We start from the raw sequence: 20843 nt of genomic DNA, 5'->3' as shown, positions 1-20843 counted from the left end.
GAATTTAAAAGATTGATTATTTTATAACTTGAAACGCAAATTCTGCGTCAGTACGCAATTTTTTTTTGCAAATTTGTAAGCTTATAACAACGTGCTATAAAGATCTACTCAAGAAAAAAATTTGCTTGGGTAAAATTGAGTACGGAATGAACTGGAGACACTTGGCTTGTCATTAAGTTTACACGAAAATATGTCAGGTAACTTTATACTGTCTTTGAAAGAGTAAAGATTGAAAGATAATTTTAGACAAACTTTGACGGGGGAAATACCTACAAAGAGTAATGGGCTATTTCGCCAACATCTTGTTGAAAATTTTACACTGCAATTCTATTCAAATAAGCTAAGGAACTAATTGCCAAATTAATACTCTCATCACATAACAGGGGGGTAACCAGACCTGCAAAAATTGTACGCACATATTTAAAAAGATTACAAGCACATACAGCAAAATGTAGACTTACGCAAAACATGAAGGACAGCGTAATCACAGCAAATGTACCTCATATAGTAGCTTAATTTCCATTAATAATAAAATCATTATTTAAGTCAAAAATATTCTTGCGATTTAATAACTATTTTAATTTACCCAGAACGGTATATTTATTTTAAAGGCGGTTAACTGAAATATAGTTTTATGATTTGTTTGTGAAAATTGCCCATGTCACCCTGTTAGTTTGGAGGTCTAAGCTGGATCAAGTCCGTGTTAACATTCCTATGAAGTTGTGCAGGAAAAATTCTTCCTTTCTTTCTCCAGCTCCTCGATAAACCTGGTGTTCAGATTTTATCTAGTACCCCCAGGTCTACGGGAGCTGCGCTTTGTAACTAACGCACAGGTAGATTTTTACCTGAGATAACTGGAGTAAAGCTTAGATAGAGAGTGCGTTCGATACAAGCAAGACAAATTGAATGCCATTTAACCCTCTAATTAAGAGGTAAAGGAAGTTCCAGGTAGATGGATGATTAAGATAGGACTTGTAAAGGTAACGGGCATTGTTTACCTCAGTTTAATAAAAGTATGCAAGACGGAGTGTCAGCGGTTTAATAAAATAAATTGAATTTCACAAATAACATGGACCTCATATGCAATAATCAACATTTCCCTTAACTCATTCAAATGCAGTGTTTTATACAACTTGGGATAACCATAATGAAATGCTTGTTAAAGAAATGACTAGACGGGAAATGGTTTTACACAGCTTCACGAGGATTTAGACCCCTCCGGTAAGAGATTTGAATGAGTATGAACTTTTATCAGAAGCCAGAGAAGTCATCTTACAGGTAGACAATGCAGCTCAGTTTGACAGCTAAGCACACTCTGTTCTCCAGTGGCTCGATTGTCGTCATTAGACCACGTGACCACGTAGCTCATTAACTCCCAGGCCGAGCAAATAGGACGTTTTTTAAAGCCAAAAATTTACAAAATGAGCTTTTAATTTGTGTATTTGGATAAAGATATCGTTAGTTGGGCATGTTTTCTGAAGAATATGTTCCGTTCAGGCCATTCTGACGGCATGAAGCAAACCCTTTAAGGATTTTTGCTATTACCATCAAAGAGTTCTCATTAGAAATAGAAATAGATTGTACAATATTTAATGTAGCCTAATAATTTTGTAAGATATAAATTTTGATAGCAGATTGCACATGTTGCCACATTATATGAAGACAACTTTCCTGATTAAAAAAACAAAACAAAACAAAAAAACACCATATGTATATAAGTGTCCTTAACAGGTGATTGAGATTTAACTACACAATGTGGTGACAACCTGTCAGTCTTCCTGTCACCTCCTGTCACCTGAGCAGGTGCCTGTCTCAGCAAAGCCAGCGTTTATATCCATCAGGGACTGGTGACACAAAACAACTGGAAGTTGGTCTAAACTTTTAGCTGGAAGTTGGTCTAAACTTTAAGATCAAATTTTAGTCTACTTTGACCCCAAATAAATCTGTAATACCCTAAATATTGTGCCAGTGCTACATGTAGAACAATAAAGAAATTGTGTCAGACATTGAGTACTTGATTTAACTGAAGAAGACCAAATTTTTGCTTCTAACACCCCATTTCCATAGATTTTTAGATCGATCTATCCCTGTGGGGAGTCTCACTAGATTACTGTCAGCTTGGCCGGCTTAAGCGTCTGTCCCGCCTACCAGAAGCTGTAAGGGGGTAATTAACTATAGTGCGCGCTCGTTTGACTGCAATTTAGCGTGAACCCCCAGGGAGTTAGGTCGATCTAAATTTTAATCCCTGGATCGATCTAAATCTCTGGAAATACACCCTAAAAGTTTAGACCAATTTCAGGTCCCGGCTATCTATGAGCCTTATTAATAACATGATACATAAAGTATATATATATATTATTATCTGGAGGGTGGATGTATTGTCATCATCAGGTGACAAATTTATATTGGGTGAGTGGGTTTCCATCAAGCTTTAGTATCTTTATTTAATTTAAGCTAGCTATCTGGTTGTGTTAATGATAGATAAGACCCATGCATACCCTTTAAAAAACTTCCTATAGTATGTCCTATGGGACTCTAGGATTTTTAATCAGACATCCTATAGGATTTCTATCCAGGACATATGTCCTATATGACCTCATGTGAAAATTTCCTTACAGTATGTATATATATATATATATAGTTGTTTCAGCTTTAAAGGACAGTTAATGTGATTTTTGCATGAACAATTTGAATTACCAAATTTTCCTGATATCTGTTACAATATTATATTAACTTTAGGTCACCACTGTACAGAGTTTCAACATAAAAAAAACTTATAAATAGGTATTTTAAAATTCACTATTTCTTCTCATATGACTTTTTTTTGTTTGAGATAGTGATATATAATATTGGGACTCTGAGATATCTTTGAACTTGCTGTGTCCTAAGTGAGTGAAGTCAGGTGCCCTACTAGTACCTGGCTGTGGGTGTCTTATAGATTAAACAATTCAGTTATTGTCTGGCACCTAGCAAGCACCTGCTACCATTGTACCTGAGATAAGAGTTCAAAATCATCCATTCAAGCTGCTTTATGTCAAAAAATACATGCACCATGATTCTTGTGTAAAAGTTGAAAACCAGTATATAAGGTATCTTACAGATTTAATTATTTATATGCATAATGAAGCCAACCCTGATAAATTTGTGTAGAGCAATATGGCATCTTTTCAAATAGATCTCCGTATACTATACTGGAGTCGTAATGTTCTTGATGCAGTAATGTGGGGAGCCAGCAGAAAATAATAGATAACAGAGCTAGGATCAGATTACTTTCAAGACAGAAAAAAAGTAATTTTGTTTGATTTTGGCATTTTACCTAGCTAACTTGGCATTGTGGTTTTGATTGCATTAACTTTTAATTATATTTGCCTGTGGTTACTTAGCATTGCTCAAAAATGGACTGTTTTGCAGGATTCCATATTGTTTATTACATTGTTATAAAATATAATTATTATGCAAATTATCAACATGTTTGTTTGGATCATATTTTTCAATACTATTGAATTTAATATATTTCTCAGTAGAAAGTAATTCTTTCTTCATTATTCTGTTTGTTTGTTAATATTCTAGCGTGGTTTAGCTACACTGATGCTACAACAAATTCTTGGAAAACGTGACTCATCAGAGAATGGGCCCCAGTTAGGTGGTTCTTTAATTTGCATGGTATTATTTGCATAGCCCTATTACTACTGATTTATCTGTTTGTCTCTTCATCATGAATATGCCACATCCTGTTTAAATGTATTATTCTATTATCATGCACTAATTCTATCTCCCAACCTCATAGTCCACCCACTTCCCACCCACACACCCACCAAATCTCATACACACGTGCACACAGACACACACATGTACACACACATGTACACACACACATGCACATGTAACCCAATTTCTGTTTCAACTTCATTCTTGACCAGGATAAGCCAAAGGGAGTTGCTCGATCCGCTCCATTTGCCACTCAGTCATACCATTATGTTGTTTTGCATCCTGGGTGTTTCTCTTTTGACTTTAATTCTTTTATTTCTGAATCCTTCAAGCAGTAACAGGAGTAACCTTTCATCAAGATCTTCACATCTTAGTGAGATATATATGACTGTAGCTCAACTCTCAGTCCTAGGAGATCCACTAATGACAAGATTTTATTTATTAGCCAGGATGTATTTAGCATAATATCCTCCATATAAATTGCTAGACCAGTTAACCTTGCCATTTAACCTCTCCTCTCTCTCACACATACACACAGTGTCAGTAATTATCTCAGTTCAAGGTGTGGGACAGGTGAACAGTCTGTCGTATGTGGTGAGGGGAGTGACATCCTGCTAGATGTGATTTAGCGCTGTCCTGGCTGTACTTGAGGTACAATGAAGCTATACAAACGGGTTGCGGTCACACTTGAAGAAAAACGTGAGTTGGCTATCCAAGGGGGAGATCATTTTACAGTGGTTAAACATACCTGTCTGCTCATACATCTAGGAAAATGTGAAGTGTGGTATTTTGTAATAAACATACATAATGTGTGATGAATCATTGCTCTCACATATCTGGCTGACACATATGTATTGATCATATTCAGTACAACAGTATATCTTCTATTATATATATACATGTATATATACTAGCTGGTATGTGTATGAGTACTACACAGGCTGCATGTGACTTCAGGTAGGAGTATATATGTAGGGTGGTTATTTCATAGATAAGCCGTATTAAGGATCTGCCCCAAATTTAACAGTTATATCACACATGCTTTCTGCAAAATTATCCATTAATAATTCACCAGTCACCAATTAGTCTCCTCTGTCATAAAACCCATAAAGATCACTTATGCTGAGTGGTTAATGGATCGTTGATTGCCAGATTCTTGAGAGAATTTACAGATTTATTTCCTTCACTGTCATTTAGGTGTGTCTTTATTTACATCCTAAGCTTGGGTGTGATAAAACAAAAGTCATGTGCATCTGTATAATGCATATGTGAGTATCATACCTTACTTCACCTAAGTAGGTCACTTTTGTGTCAGGTGTATTGTAAAAGCCTGCCTCACAGACTAGATATTATAATGCTGATAACCCATTTATACAGCATTCACATTGGTCTACTCATAACAGTGGGTGGTGTAATATAATGGGAACACAAAGGGTTGATCCTCAGCCTTATCTGTTAGACACTACTATAGCATATATCACAAATAATGGCCATAGGGTTCAGACATACCAGACAACCAGAAATGTTAAATACCACACAGATAATCCAAATAATACTAAAGCCCAGACAAACAAAGAAGGTTTAAATCCACATGAACCCAGACATTCATCACCATGCCCAAGAAAACTTAATGTCATAATTAATCTTCGAAATTTCCAACTCTTTGTATATATATTCATATTGAGCACACTCTGTCTTTTCTTTACAAGCTCCCTTTGTTTTCAGGTGCTATTTTCTTATTGATGGCGTGTTAAACAATATATGGATCCAGACATTGTGAATACTGTTACCTTGGCAACCCTGCATAGCTCACAGATAAACTGTTTGGGCATATATGTAATAGGTTCTACATACATGGGTGTGTTACAAATAAATAGATCAGATGGTTGGATCTGCCCCAGTGTGGAATGCTGTGAGGTGTTAGACCTTCCTAAGAATTGGATATTTTGTCATTTAGATCCCATTACAACTCTGATAAGTGAAAGCTGACATTTTTGAGATTTTGTCAAATCTCCAAATAGGCCACCTTAGAATTCAGAAAACAAATTTAAAAAAATGTACATGTATTTGATCAAGTTCTCAAGCCAGTGAATATTTTCTAGATGTGCGGAAATCAGCAGTGTAATATCCAGACATCCACACATGTATATTTCTTTGATTTAAATTGGAAATCCCACTTCAAGCAGCCCCAGGCGCCATTTCTTTTTACTATTTTCCTTACAGTCCAAGATCATGTCTGAACACTATAAATATCTGGTCATGACTATTTCCTGGAATCCTCTCAGATCCCCAGTTACCTTTTTCCAAGGCTGATGGACACGCTGTTATTTACCCGGCTGTTAGAGCTATATGGAATTAGGCCCAGCTGTCTAATAGATCACCTCATGTTACTGGATGGTATGCAACACTACTCTACTTTCAGTTAAGAATTTTTTTTTTTAAATAATGGTCAAATTTGATTTTTTTTAAAGAAAAGCTGGATAATCTTTTTTTTATACCCCCCCCCCCCCCCCCCACGCACACAATTGAAGTGCTTTTATTTGTGTCATAACTGATGTCCAATATTTAAAAAAGAATCTGATCTTCATTGTGAAGTTTAGGTGAAAAAAAAGAAGAATACTAAATCTTAATGAGAAAACATACTATAGGTTGTTTTGAATGTGCATACTGATAGAAATAGGTAATAAGTTCTGGAAGTAGTACAGAAAGCCAAGAAAGTATGTTAATTGTGGTTTTTTTCATCATGCCAAAAGCCCATATAGGATGCCCTCTGAGGATTGATAAAAATTAAGATATCTGTAAAGTCCACTTCATATTCGTAGATATTTATGGATGGTCAAATGTTTTTATGGTAGGCCAGGGTAGAAATTGAAAGGAAGCCTAGAAGAGCTTTACTGTCAAATGTTTCCTACAATAACTGTTTTTGAATATGCAGTTTAGTCTGCTTGTCTCGGGAGCCAGCTTTGGAGAAATGTTCTCAAATCTAAAAATTACAGACTTCAGTAACATAATTCTGTTCAGAAATATTACCAGTAGATATTTTTCATTGCTTAACTTAAATAAAAAAAGGCCAGTGTTATGTAAGCTAGTGCATCTCCTGACTATGTATGGTATAATAATTATTAAGTCATGCAATGTTCAGTTTAAGGAATGGCATTGCAGTGTTCTCCCCAGGTTATTATATTTAATTATGTCTTAATTGTTAGAAAATATATTCGCTGCCATTTCAATTTCCCAAATTAAGCACTTAATTGTGATGCAGAATTTTCTACTGACACGTATTAATCTTGAACTGCTCTCTTCTACTTCATGTTAAACTACTATTGAAGAAAATATATAGGTATGTTCATGCCATTAATTTGCTTCAAAGTTCCCTTTTTTCTGTAATCTAAAACAGGAAGGGAAAAAGAAAGTATTTCTTACCTTTGTCTGTTCCTTCCATCAGTCTAATTACTTTTACTTTCTTTAACATTTAATCAAATATTGTGCCATTACCCCAACTTTATGACTACCTATCCAACTCCCAGAAGAATTCATAAATCTATTGAATTTGTAATTAGATTTAGGTGTTGGCAAGGTAAGCATGCAATACTGTGGGCAGACCCATCTGTAGTGGTATATATATACAGTGGAAGGTATACTTTCAAGGATAAGTTTCTGGGGAAAATGGATGTGCCCTCAAAGTTCTTCATTATTTGGCTGCCAAGTTGGCTGGTTGCATTGATATGTATTCAGTTTGGATAATTACCTTAGTTTGGTTGCAGAGGCTGTGGTCAGTTTTCATGTTTTTTGGAACTGACTGAGTTTCACACATTGGGAGAGGTGTATGGCTGTAATTTCTTAGGATCTTGACATGAAAATATTCTGATATACAGTCTTATGGAAGAAACTGATGTGGAAAGATCATGCAGTTAAATTCTAACTAATGTTCATGAGCTGCTACATGTATTTGCTATTTATACATGTAGGATAATCAAAGGAATTCCGTAAACAGATTGGAAGCAGTTGCAGCTTTACTTTCTGAATTGTTTCAAGGACAGTTAAAACAAAAAGAAAAAGTGATAAAAAAGTAAATAATTAACAACCCTTGAGATTTACTGATCCATGACATCTGTTGCTGCCAGCATTGATTTCATATTCTGGAAGGAAAGTCACTGAAGTGATGATATTTTTCTCTACCAAAACCCAGCATCTACTTTGTGTAGTGTATGTTCAAGTACCAAGTTGAAAATAAAGGCAGTGATTGACAATGCCTTGCTGGAGGTCAAATCGTATCTATGCTGCTCCTGTTCCATTTGAAGGTGAGACTGCAGGGAGGATGTACATATTTTTACACAATCTGAACAATTTTGTTGGCTGCCAGTGGAAGGAAAGTTGGTTTCATCCCAGATAGCCCATAGTCTTGTTACTTTGTAAATATGAAAGAAGATTTTGCAGGATTTGGAAGAAAGTGATACTTAAGACACTTTCTTATCTTGTATGATGTCATGCTTTGTTTTAGATTGTGTACTGATGGGGTATGTTTTGAAAAAAAAAATTTCTCAGGTTGTGAATTTATCATATTGAAGTTGATGATTATGAATCTCCCTTTGGGAAAAAAATAGTTGTTGTCCTCCAATGATCTTAGGGATTTCTGTGTGTTAAGCTTGTGTTTTTAAATGTGTAACTTTCATATTTGAAGCAGATTCTTATGGACCAAACAGAAATATTACTGTATATAAATTTTTTTTATATATTTTCAGAATTAGAAAGAAAAATCAAGTCCAACGATTCGGCATACAATGAAAGCTTTAATTATGCAGTGAGTATCCTTTCTGTACTTTGAAGAAAATGCACCAGATACCGTTTGTTGTGTCATTTGTAAATCAGTTATCTCCAGTAAAGCATGTGATATATATATATATATATATATATTTTTTTTTTTTTTTTTTTTCAATTTTCCAGAACAACTACATCTGTACCTCCAAGTATACCTGGTACACATTCCTGCCAAAGAACCTGTTTGAACAGTTTCAGAGGATAGCCAATTCTTATTTCCTTGGCTTACTCATCCTTCAGGTAAGCTATTTGTTACTACTGTGTCACCAGTGAATGTTTTAGGACAACTTATGAGTTGAATTTTACATTGTCACAGAGGTTAACATTTTATAGATAAAACACATTATTATCTCATTACATTTTTGATCGTGTAAAACCTGATAAACTTAATGATAGAAATAAGTTGAAGACTGGAACCATCATTGCTGATGGTGTCTGTTCTGACTCCAGTGATTTAATATAATTTAAAATTAGGATTTAGAGCACAGTACTTGTGTTGAAAATAATAGAGTAACAGAGCCAATTTTCCAGCAGATTATAATTTTCTGGTCTGCTCAGCACAGCTATTTCAGGACACAGACTCTTATTGATTGTGTTTCAGGTATCTATGTGTGACACCTCACCGCTGAATTATTCATTGCGGCATAACATTGATTTACTAAAAATATGCTGATGAAAACAGATTAACTAACATTGTACTGGTATTTACATTTTTAGGGGTTTTAAATCCTCTTTTAAAAGACCTTGGTTTAGAAATAACATGGCCTGTTTTTACTTGCCAGTGAGGAGATGCATGTTTCTGTTTATATTTTTTCGGGATTATTTATTTTTAAAAGAATGATAAAAGAATTAAAGAGACACAAAAGATTTATTGTTTGATTTGAGCAATTATATTAATTTTGAGATGTGCTTACTATTTTTGTAGCATGTATAGTACTTTGTCATGAAATAATTTATAAAAAACATACTTGGGAGGTTCATTATGTTTACTTGAAATATAAATAAAGAGCATGAAAACTATATTACATATTTGTTTAATATTCTTTAGTTAATTATTTATAATTACATCATAATGACAGAAGAGTTTCATTATCTTCCAGTTTAACATCTTCAGTGTTGTATTTAATTTTATTTTATGGTGAATACTTTAATTAATGGTTTCAGTATTTTGTTTACTAAGTTTTGCATGGATATTTTGTTTCCTGTTTTATAGCTCATTCCACCGATCTCGTCCTTGACTCCAGTCACGACCATTGTGCCGCTGGCAGTTGTACTTACAATCACTGCTCTCAAAGATGCTATTGATGACATAGTAAGTTGTTACGTATACTGGTGCTGCTCACCGTGTGATTCACCTCGGCATAGGGAGGCCTGCTTGCCGGGAGAACTGCGTACTACTAGAGTTAGTCTGAAGTCAAAACCAACAGCTTATAAAAATGGATATTTTATGTGAAAAAGGGTGTTTGTTGGGAATACATGTCATTCCAACTAATTACAGTTATACTCATAAATCCATTTTTATGAATCTGGGTTTTTGAAAGAAAAAAAGATTGCCAATTTAGACATAACTTTCTGAAAAAGACTCTTGTGGTTTTGGCTTTTGATTTTACCTACTTTGATTGAGTCTGTTTCAGATTATTGACTGTGTAGGGGAATAAAAAAATCATTAAAAGAGATTTGTATGTATCAGCTTTGTGTTACAGCAAATCTGTTTTGTGCTTTCGAGCAGTTCCTCTGTTGGCTCTATACACAGTATTCTGGCACGGACATCAGGCAAAGTTTCCCTCCAGTTTTGGGTGTGATGGTGGTTTCCGAACTGTTCTTCCCGAATTGGTGTCAAAACCGACCAGCTCCTCAAAACTTGCCATTCCAGATAATGGCCGCTTGACTACTTGCCATAGAACCTTACAGCACTAACTGATACACCTACATATTCTTTCCCATTACTAGCTGCTTCCCTGGGTCTCCTCACTCTCCCCACTAACCACACTGGTTCCTCTTGCTACTGTACTCGCTGTTTCTGCTGTCAAGGAAATGTTGGAAGACTTAGTGAGTGGACTAGAGAATGTTGTTGTATACTTTGGGTCCATTTCGCCAAGCTTCTGTTTGCCTGTTGTCTGTTATGTTAAATGTTTGACTTAAATGTTTTGTGTTAACTGAACTAGTATTCTTATGCATCTCATGATTGCAATTCTGAATGTCCAAAAGAAAAGATGAAAAAATATTGAATAACATCTCAGCATTATTTCAGTTTGTCATACTTGTATATTGCCTTCTGTTTTGTTTCCCAAGATATTAATCATGTTTAGTTTTCTTCTAATTTTCTTGGACATTTGCTTGCAAAAATGACCCTGTAGTCCCATTAAGTTTAATCAATTGTGGGAAATCCATTTATTGCATGTTAACATATAATGTAGCAGAAAGCTATGGATCTTCATGTGTTTCATATGTAGGTTTCCTCTCCATTGACATTACATGCTTTTCTACTTATATTGTGAAAACAAACTCAAGATATTTATTGCACTTCAGTGATGTTATTTAGAAATACATTGGGGTTACTCTGAGGTCAAAAGTTCACACAGATAATTTGCTCAAAATCATTTTGGACCTTCCATACAGTGTTACCAGCAGCATCATATATCATGTCGGATATAAACTTAGCATCAAATGAATATTACGTAAATGATAACGAGACTTTGTGGTTAATTATAAATTACAGCAGACCTTGATGCTGTCTGGATGCAATTGTTTATTCAGGCTTTTGTAGCATGGTGAGGTAACATCATGTCACCAGGGAATCATTAGATTTATATATAACCAGGCTGTTTATGGGCAGGTGAGGGAGTTGAGAATAAACTGGGCAGGTAGATGTAGAATGAAATGGAGAGTCACCTTCAGCACTTGCAAACTTGGGGTACAGACGAATAGTAGAAATTATCAATACCTTGGGGTTAGTCAGAGTTTCAGAGTTCATGCAGATCATTAAGGCTCAAAACCATTTTATGCTTGCCAGACAGGTCCATTTAGAAAAGTCCTGATATGGTCACAGCAGGCATATCCAGCAGGGGCGGGTCCAGCAAGGGGGGATCCAGAGATATTTTCTGACGGTCTTCCAAATTGTCCTTGTTGATCCATTCTCCATTTTTGACTGTCTTCTGGCAGAAAAAAATAGATACTCGTCAATGTAAACTTGCAAATCTGACTGTCTTCCGGAAGACCCAGAAGACGGTCTCTATCCCCCCTGCATTGATATATATAAGCATTCACATATTTGGGGTGCAGTTGTATTGGTGCAGATGATCAAATTTGCCAAACAAGTGTCAGTAAATTTTGTATTAGACTTAACATGTCACCAGCACCTGCTTTGAAATAGACTTGCACATTTAAACTTCTTTTCCTTGGGTTTCAGTTGTCTAAAAAATCAAAACCATCTTATCCGTTTTTTGCTTGATTGTAAGTCTTTTTAGCTGAAGGTTACATGGGTATCTAGGAAAACAAGATTACCTTCAGCTGGAATGAGTTTTAGGGAAGCTTTTCTATCACGTTGGAAAGAATTGCTGGTCAGCCTGATAAAAAATCTTATTGATTTTGGTCAGTCCCTTGCTGTCCTAAGCAGATGCTTATATGAGAAGCAAACATTTACCATTAGCGTTTTGTGAAACATTCCAAGGGTCCAGTTAAGATCAGTCTTGATAATCTATAGAAGTGGACTGAGTGTCTGTATTACTTCTCTCCACAGTGAATTTAATCTTTCTTTATTGATTATAGAATGCTCTGGACTAAGATGCATCAGTGTGAATTAATGCCAGATGTTTCTGCAGAAATTGGAAATCTGGCTTGCTCACTAATGTGATGAATGGTAGTTCAGACTTCACTGTAATTTCAATACCAACCCAATGAAGACTTCCAGATCCCAAAAATTGGATTTTATTTTTATTTCATTTACTTCCAACACACTTAATGCAAGGTCTAGCTTCTTTCCACTTTCTATAAAACTACAAATTAAATACCCCACTTTGAATAGCACCAAACAATTGCTGTATAAAATCTTTACTGCTTTTACTCATAGCAAATTATTCACAATTCTTCCAGGGAAGGAGGGAGTTGTATCTAATTCAGTCTTCATGTCTAAACATTAAGGAGCAGATCCATAGCTCTTTGTGTACTCTTCATTACATATTTTTATATGATTTATTGATCTTATTATTACCATCATTTATTTCTGCGTTGCAAGCAAGGCAGTTTTATTTAGACAATATGGTCTAGATCCAAAGATGTCAATAATCCATGTGCACTGTACTACAATCATTTCCCTTAGATTGAATTGTGTCTAACGTTAAACATACATGTATGAGTAAATATTGCGTATTAATTAACTAACAAGTTTTTCACTGAGAAAGTATTGGATTGTTTAAGCTTTATTGCCACAGTTAAGTCAATGTGCGTTTTGTGTTGGATTATTTCAGCAAAGGCACAGAAGCGATAACCGGGTCAACAACCGGCTGTCGTCTGTGTTACGTAATGGGCAGCTCGTGGAGGAGCGCTGGCACAAAGTGGAGGTTGGGGATATCATCAAAATGGAAAATAATCAATTTGTAGCGGTAAGTTCCCAATATACACAATCTTACCATCCTTCTATTTCACTGGCAGAAGCAAGATGTTGTCACTGTCAGGGAATTGATCTGGCCTTTTTCACTGAGTGTTATCTTAATATTGGACGATTTTTATTGATGATTAATTATTCATATTTGTTGATTCAGGCCGATTTATTGCTGCTCTCAACAAGTGAACCAAACAGTCTGTGCTATATTGAAACAGCAGAACTAGATGGGTATGTTTTGTAAATCGATTCCACAGAAATCCATTATTTCTATGTTATCATATTTGGGGTAATAGAATTATATACAGCCCAGGATATGAGGATGTAAAACTTGATTTTCTCATAGACAAAACGATTCTTCAGACGTCAAGCTCTCTTGCTATATTCTCCCACTGGTTGATGATGATGATGTTTGAGTTTCCAGTTCATAAAGGGAATGCCTTTGTAAGCACATTAATCCTGATTTCTGTAGATTTTAACTTATTGGTTCTATCTACAGGGAAACCAACCTGAAGGTCAGACAGGCTCTGCCAGAGACGGCAGAAATGGGGAATGATATTGGAGAGCTCAGTAAATTTGATGGTGAGACATGGCATGCAGAATTAGAGAGTCCAGAATCAGGCCAGCATGGAATTGTTTGATAATAATTTAAAAAATAAAAAAGAAAAAATATGAATTTTTATGGATTTGGTTAAAATTACAGAATAAGTTGAAACAGTGGAAATACCTGTAGAAAAATGGCCTTTTGGTGCAATTTAAAAGTAGGATACAAGAAAAAAAATTTTTGCAAAATGTTAAGTTCACTTTTTTATTTACTGTAGTGTTTATTTCATTTTCCAATGTATGCCTGTTATGCTTAAAGGCAAATTGGGGTTGTGGATAAAAAGTGGGTGATTACTTGATTTCGATTATAAATATTTAAGCTTCAATGATTATAAAAAAAAAAAAAAAGATCAGTGGATATTAATGTTATTTGGGAAAACTGAATTCTAAAAAGAAAGTGACCTGGAAAATGCAGTTGGATTGTGTTTGGAGTGAATTAGTTGCAAAATCACAATCAACTGACATCTCACTGACTTTTAGTTCATTATTGTGTGTCTGCTTTAAGAACCACCGTTTAGGTATTCATATTTTATGTCTTTGTTGGTTTGTTAGTTTACAGCCTAACTCAAAAAGTAATGGGTGGAGTTGATTAAACTTATAAGATCAGAAATTGGCTAACTAATAATCAGTTGCATTTATTGATGACTCCTTGATTAATTAGCTATATAATTACTGAAGGAACTGATTAATAATGAGAGGTCAGTTCATTTGGTGTGCCTTAATTAGTTAACATTATTCTGTGTATGATTTCAATAGGAGAGCTGACCTGTGAAGCCCCCAACAACAGGCTGAACAAATACGAGGGCACCCTGAAGTGGAAGGGGGAGGCGTATTCAGTGGATAACGACAAGATCCTCCTCCGTGGTTGTGTACTAAGAAATACCATGTGGTGTTATGGGTTGGTGGTGTTTGCTGGACAAGACACAAAACTCATGATGAACTGTGGAGAGAGCATGTTCAAAAGGACCAATATTGATCGTCTCATGAATGTTCTCATTATTAGGGTGAGTTTTAGTGAGTTATTATGGCACAGAAACAAAATGAATACTGAGGTGTCCAAATGGGATGAGGCAGCAGCATTTACCTTAGAATGGCAGCCAAACTTCCTCTGTTTGATCTAATCCATTTGACAGGCAGTATGATGATTATTTTGATGGTATTTTATTGAGAAAGAATTACAACTTCAGTATCTTCAATAGAATTGAAGAATTCTTTTAACTTTATATAAAATACACGGGAAAAGATCTCATGTTTTCCTAAAGTTCTGAATAAATGCATTTCCAGATTGTGATTGCCTTATGCTGTTTGTGCCTTATTTGCACGGTGGCATTTGGTATCTGGGAGTCGACCACAGGCTTTGACTTCCAGCTCTACTTACCCTGGGAGGACTATATCCCGGGGACGTCCCTGGGGACCACGTCTGGCACCAAAGAGGCTGGGGCCACGGTGCTGGCACTCATGGTTTTCTTCTCATACGTCATCATATTGAATACAGTGGTGCCAATCTCTTTGTATGTCAGGTGAGAGAAATTAATTTCACAAAACATCTTTGATTAAATGCATCATTTTTAGAAGACTGTTATAGCAGTCGTTATCACAACTGTTCCTGATTAACAATCCCAAATAACATTTATGCAATTTCTTTCTCAAGCAGGTATGAGATTTTTCAGACTATTGGCAGATTTCTGGCTTTTTTGGAGCCAAAAATATCATTGGCTTAGGCGTTCCCCTGGACCCCACGCCATCTTTTCTGATTTTTTCTCTTTATTATATGGCAGTCTTATCCCTGCTCAAGGAAATAATCATGTTCCTCTTCCTGAACGTTGTCACACACACTTCTGGAATTTAGATATTTTGGTGTATTTTTTCCCATTTATTCATTTACTGTTCCACCCAGAGTTCATATTGGAAGTATATTATTTAGTTTTGTACTCTGTACATTATGTGAAAGCCTGCTGCTCCCTTCCAGTGTTGAGGTGATACGTTTTGTGAACAGTTGGTGGATCAACTGGGATAGGAAGATGCACCACCCCCAGTCTGACACCCCAGCCAGGGCCAGGACTACCACTCTCAATGAAGAATTAGGCCAGATAGAATATATTTTTTCAGACAAAACTGGGACACTTACACAGGTAATTGATTTTTTTTTACCACCATTGTGAGCAATAGGGGTAGAAATGGTTTTACCCCCCCCCCCCCCCCCTCCACCCACCCATCCACCCTCCTGTCCCGTAATATTTGAAGATAACTTGTATTGGCTGAGGAAAAATTCAGAAACCTTTGTTTTTAAGTTTTTGTGAAAGCCTGATTGGGTGGCTTAAAGTGACAAACCAAGCCTATTTAAATAAAATGTGTTGCTTTCTAAGATTTTCAAACAGCCTATTATGTTTTATTTGATTTTGTTTTCCTTGCACTTGAATGAACTGTTGATTTGCATTCATTTATTCCAGAACATTATGACATTTAATAAATGTTCTATCAATGGGAAAATGTATGGCGACCCCTATGATCCTGATGGCAACCCCATGGAAATATGTGATGTGAGTCAGAAGTATATGTTAGAATTATTTATTAAACCTAGGAAATTTGCTGTTTTCAATTCTCTTTTAACAAGTATCCCAATTTAAAGGCTGTGACAAATTACTAGAGAAAAAAGTATGATGTAACCTATTATAAATTGTAAAGTGATGCACTCTGCAAATGATGTTTCTCATACTATAAATGTCTATTTGCTCTGATGAGTAGGATTTGTTGGTTACCCATTTTGATAGATAACAAACAATTGGTTTTACTGAAACATCTGTGCTGCAGCTAGACATTGGAGTTCTGCCACTTAACAGTTTCATTTCTCCTCTTCCAGAGAACAAAAGTTGATTTTTCTGGAAACCATATGTATGAGGAATCTTTCGAATTTCATGATGTCCGACTCCTAAAGGCAGTTCAGAATAAAGATCCCCACGCAGATGAATTTTTCCGTGTTTTGGCTTTGTGTCATACTGTCATGTCTGAAGAAAAAGATGGTAAGTTTGGTCATGAATGCTGTGCTATTCTGTGAAATAAAAATAATGATTGGTTACCAGTGATCTTGATTGATTGTCCAAGACTGTATTTAAAAGTGATTTTCTTACCCAAGGACTGACTCTACATTCCAGGCAAGTTAGAATACCAGGCACAGTCTCCTGATGAGGCGGCACTGGTGTCTGCAGCAAGGAATTTTGGATTTGTGTTTAAGGTGAGACATGAAATTTGACAGTGCTATATTTAGAGCAGGTGTTTCGTTTTTTAAAAGAGAAAGTCTTCAAGTGTCGATCACCCATCGAAAAATGCAAATGTTAAGTTTTGAACTTTTTGAAGTTTTTGATTTATAACTGTCTACAATTTCCATATTTTTAGACTAGAACTCCCACTACAATCACCATTGAAGTGAATGGGGTGGAGGAAATCTATGAACTGTTGTGTATTTTAGACTTCAACAATGTCAGGAAAAGAATGTCTGTAAGTACTTGTACACGTAATACTATTCATTTGTCAAAGTGGATTCAACTAACTTAGCATTTATTAAATTTATGGGAGGATAAAGGCTAGATGGTAGGTAATATTACAATGTATGTTGCTGTTCGTGTTCTCTACTATTGTTATTGGTATGTTCAGGTGATCGTGAAAAAAGATGACAAGATAATGCTGATGTGCAAAGGAGCTGACACCACTGTTTATGCCCACCTGGATAAAAACTGTGGAGATATTAAAGAACTAACCACTAGTCATTTAAATGTAAGTGTGCTTTACTTTATTTATTTATTATTTTTATTTATTATTTTATTTTATATATTTATATTTATGTTTTGCTTAGTTCTATGTATAGGTAACACATGGTTATCTGCATGACATTCTAAAAAGTTGGTTTGATGCATAAACTGGATAATAGGCATCTTGGAGAAGAATAATTTTATGATTACCATGTTTTTACCCTCAATAAATACAGTTTATAAATGAATAAATAGTATTAGGGTAATTGTTAGATAGTGGTAATGGCTTAAGAAGCTACACCCTCAGGCCTTCCTAACTACCAGACTCGGCACCGAATGATTCCGAATTCACCAGTAGATTGGACCACATTACCCGTTTTCAAGGTTTGCGTCAGTACACATTTCACAGTATCATACCCCGGAACTAATTTTGAGATGAGATGCACTACTTTACAATCCTGCTCAGAATCATTGCTATCACATTGCCTACTAGGCAAGAGCGATTTCGTGTCTGATACTTCGAAGCGCGTACTGACGCACACCTTGAAAACAGGCAGTGTAGTCCAATCTGCCAGTGAATTCAGGATCATTTGGTGCTGAGTCTGGTAGTTGGGTAGGCCTGACCCTGTAGTTGACTGTGTGTCCTGTGTTCTCCCCAGGAGTTTGCTCACATTGGACTGCGAACCCTGTGCTTGGCAACCAAGGAGATTGATTCCAATTATTACAATGAGTGGAAGAAAAAACACCACCGAGCAAGGTAAGGGTCATGGCATTTATAACATTAACCACTGCAGCCTGAAATGACATATAAGTTTACTTACTTCCTTCTTTGTGTAATTACATCTCAGCAATCCCACTTTTTTCCACTCCAGTAATGCATTGGCGGTCAGAGAAATGTTGCATACATCTAATGTCTGTTGTATAGTTACAGTACTTGTATTGCAAACACATGAACACCTGCCTTACTATTCTTTCCTTAAAAAGAAGGGAAAAAAAGAAGCACTGTTTGTCTCCCATGAATGTATATTTTAAATTAGAATGTTTTATATATTTTTAAAAAAATCCTCTAATCTATTTCCAGCACATCAATGGTAAACAGAGATGAGATGTTAGATGAAGTATTTGAGGAAATAGAGCAGAATCTGACTTTGATAGGTGCAACAGCTATTGAAGATAAACTACAAGATGGTGTCCCGCAGACCATTGCAAACCTTGCATTAGCTGACATTAAGATTTGGGTGCTTACTGGGGATAAACAAGGTAAAAATAAACCTAATGAAAAACACTATTATAAGTTTGAAATATTGGACCACATTAATTTATTCTGATCCTTTCCCATTTTATCAAAACATTAAGTATTTACAACTTAATCTCTAGAAACGGCTATCAACATTGGGTATTCCTGCAAGCTGTTGACAGAAGAAATGGAAGAAGTGTTCGTAGTGGACGGGGAATCTAAAGAACAAGTTGCCAAACAGCTGCAGAATGCCAAAGACATGATGTCTGGGCACTCCAGTGTGGAGGTCGTCTCCTATGCTGGAACTGCTACTCCCATGCAGAATGGAAATTCAACAGAGGAGTTTGGAGGCTATGCTCTGGTCATCAATGGACACAGCCTGGTAAGTAGAGCTGTGGCAGAGAAGTTTCTACATTTATGTTTATGGTTGTATGCTTTAGGCTTTATATACAGGAAGTGATGAGACATTTTAGTATGGCAACAGTGTTAATTAAATTTCAAATTAAAGTGAACAAATGTGAAGTTAAGATGATTAAGACTTCCAGAGACAGTTCATTATTGAAATATAAGTAAGGTGCATTGTTGGTTATATGAAAGTCATGCTTATTAAACTTAACATCACTGAATTCTCTGGAAATTATTACAGTGAAATATATCACAAAAGTATAGAAATATCCAGATGAATATCAAAGAAAATTCATTTCTGTTGACTTAAATTAATTGAATAGACAGCAGGTTTTATTCAAAATTTTGTTGCACTTTTAAGTTTTTCTTGAGTTTTCTTTTGACGACTTGTTTCTCTTTTCCAAGGTATTTGCCCTACATAAAGATATGGAGCAACTTCTGCTGGAGACAGGTTGTTTATGTAAGGCAGTGATCTGTTGCAGGGTCACTCCGCTGCAGAAAGCGCTGGTAGTGGATCTAGTCAAGGTCAATAAGAAATCTATCACTTTAGCAATAGGAGATGGGGCCAATGATGTTAGCATGATTAAAAGTGAGTGCCTAAATTATTGATAAGTCTTATTTTAATGTCTCCATAAAATATTCAATATATCTAAACAAAAAAAGGTTGTTAAGAAAAATGATATCAGTATACAAACACACTAAATACTTTTCTGAAATAATGAGTGAAAAACAAAAATTCTGTAATTTCTGATAAAAAATAAAAATTTTAACACAATTTTTATGTACAGTCACAACCTGTTAAGCATCTAAGTTTTATATCAATTTGAATTGAAAAGTGTTTCTTGTACAATTCTAGAATGCCATTTTATTTAGTCTTATATGTGTACATAAGGATAGATAGGTATGAAGCCATCAGTTTTGAAGATGGTGTGTCTTTTTATTTGTTTGAAACTGCCCCCCCCCCCCCCATTCCCCCCTGCCTACAGGGCTGCTGATGGGTAAATTAAAAGATGATCTTTTCATTTCAGCTGCTCACATAGGTGTTGGCATCAGTGGCCAGGAAGGCATGCAAGCAGTGCTGGCTAGTGATTTCTCGCTGGCTCAGTTCCGGTACTTGGAGAGACTACTTCTATGTCATGGCCGCTGGTCCTACGTCAGGATGTGCATATTTTTACGCTACTTCTTTTACAAGAACTTCACTTTCACATTTTGTCATTTCTGGTTTGCATTCTTCTGTGGATTTTCTGCACAGGTAAACTGAAAAAATTTCACACTTTGATATTATTATTGTGGAACTGTTTTAAATAATTAGAATTATATTTCAAGCATTTAATTCATGATGTAAATGATAATTTTCATATTTACTATATTTAATTTATCGTATTCTTTCAGACATTATATGACCCATTCTTCATCTCATTGTACAACTTATGTTACACATCAATGCCAGTGTTGGTAATAGGGATATTTGAGCAGGCAAGTTTGGATGAAGTGTTTAGTAGAAACATCTTTATGACTTATAGAATATCTCTTCTCTTTTGTATGTTAGTGAAGTTAAGGCTCCAGTGCCTATTTAGATGTTGCATTGTCTCCCTGATGAATATTAAAGACAGTACATGACATTTCTATGATTGCACTTTGTCAGTCTTCCAGTGCTTCCATGAATGTTTTTAACAGAATATTTTTTTTCATTTATACAAACATTTTTATTTTTTGATAAATAAGC

The 20843-nt window shown here is 35.5% G+C and overlaps 1 protein-coding gene across 4 annotated transcripts in view; it reads left to right on the top strand.

Moving 5' to 3' along the window:
• The window catches only part of LOC106163761 (phospholipid-transporting ATPase ID), a 30052-nt gene that overhangs the window by 5331 nt on the left and 3878 nt on the right, over nt 1-20843 (top strand). For 2 of the 4 annotated variants that reach the window (XM_013541440.3, XM_013541441.3), the window contains 20 exons: nt 8451-8509; nt 8653-8766; nt 9740-9838; nt 12993-13127; nt 13287-13357; nt 13626-13708; nt 14486-14733; nt 15014-15249; nt 15699-15861; nt 16180-16269; nt 16590-16749; nt 16882-16961; nt 17123-17224; nt 17381-17500; nt 18135-18232; nt 18557-18735; nt 18853-19094; nt 19523-19706; nt 20146-20369; nt 20510-20593. In XM_013541440.3, coding sequence (XP_013396894.2) covers nt 8451-8509; nt 8653-8766; nt 9740-9838; nt 12993-13127; nt 13287-13357; nt 13626-13708; nt 14486-14733; nt 15014-15249; nt 15699-15861; nt 16180-16269; nt 16590-16749; nt 16882-16961; nt 17123-17224; nt 17381-17500; nt 18135-18232; nt 18557-18735; nt 18853-19094; nt 19523-19706; nt 20146-20369; nt 20510-20593 — 2771 coding nt within the window. Of the gene's footprint in view, nt 1-4210; nt 4408-7820; nt 8010-8450; nt 8510-8652; nt 8767-9739; nt 9839-12992; nt 13128-13286; nt 13358-13625; nt 13709-14485; nt 14734-15013; nt 15250-15698; nt 15862-16179; nt 16270-16589; nt 16750-16881; nt 16962-17122; nt 17225-17380; nt 17501-18134; nt 18233-18556; nt 18736-18852; nt 19095-19522; nt 19707-20145; nt 20370-20509; nt 20594-20843 lie in introns of those variants that run through there. The other 2 variants (XM_013541439.3, XM_087001302.1) reach the window with 2 other exon arrangements.

Source organism: Lingula anatina, chromosome 1 (genome assembly GCF_051362555.1).
Source record: "Lingula anatina isolate TDL-2025a chromosome 1, LinAna3.0, whole genome shotgun sequence".
In the NCBI taxonomy this organism is placed as follows: Eukaryota; Metazoa; Brachiopoda; class Lingulata; order Lingulida; family Lingulidae; genus Lingula; species Lingula anatina.
This window is presented reverse-complemented; position numbering and strand designations above follow the sequence as displayed.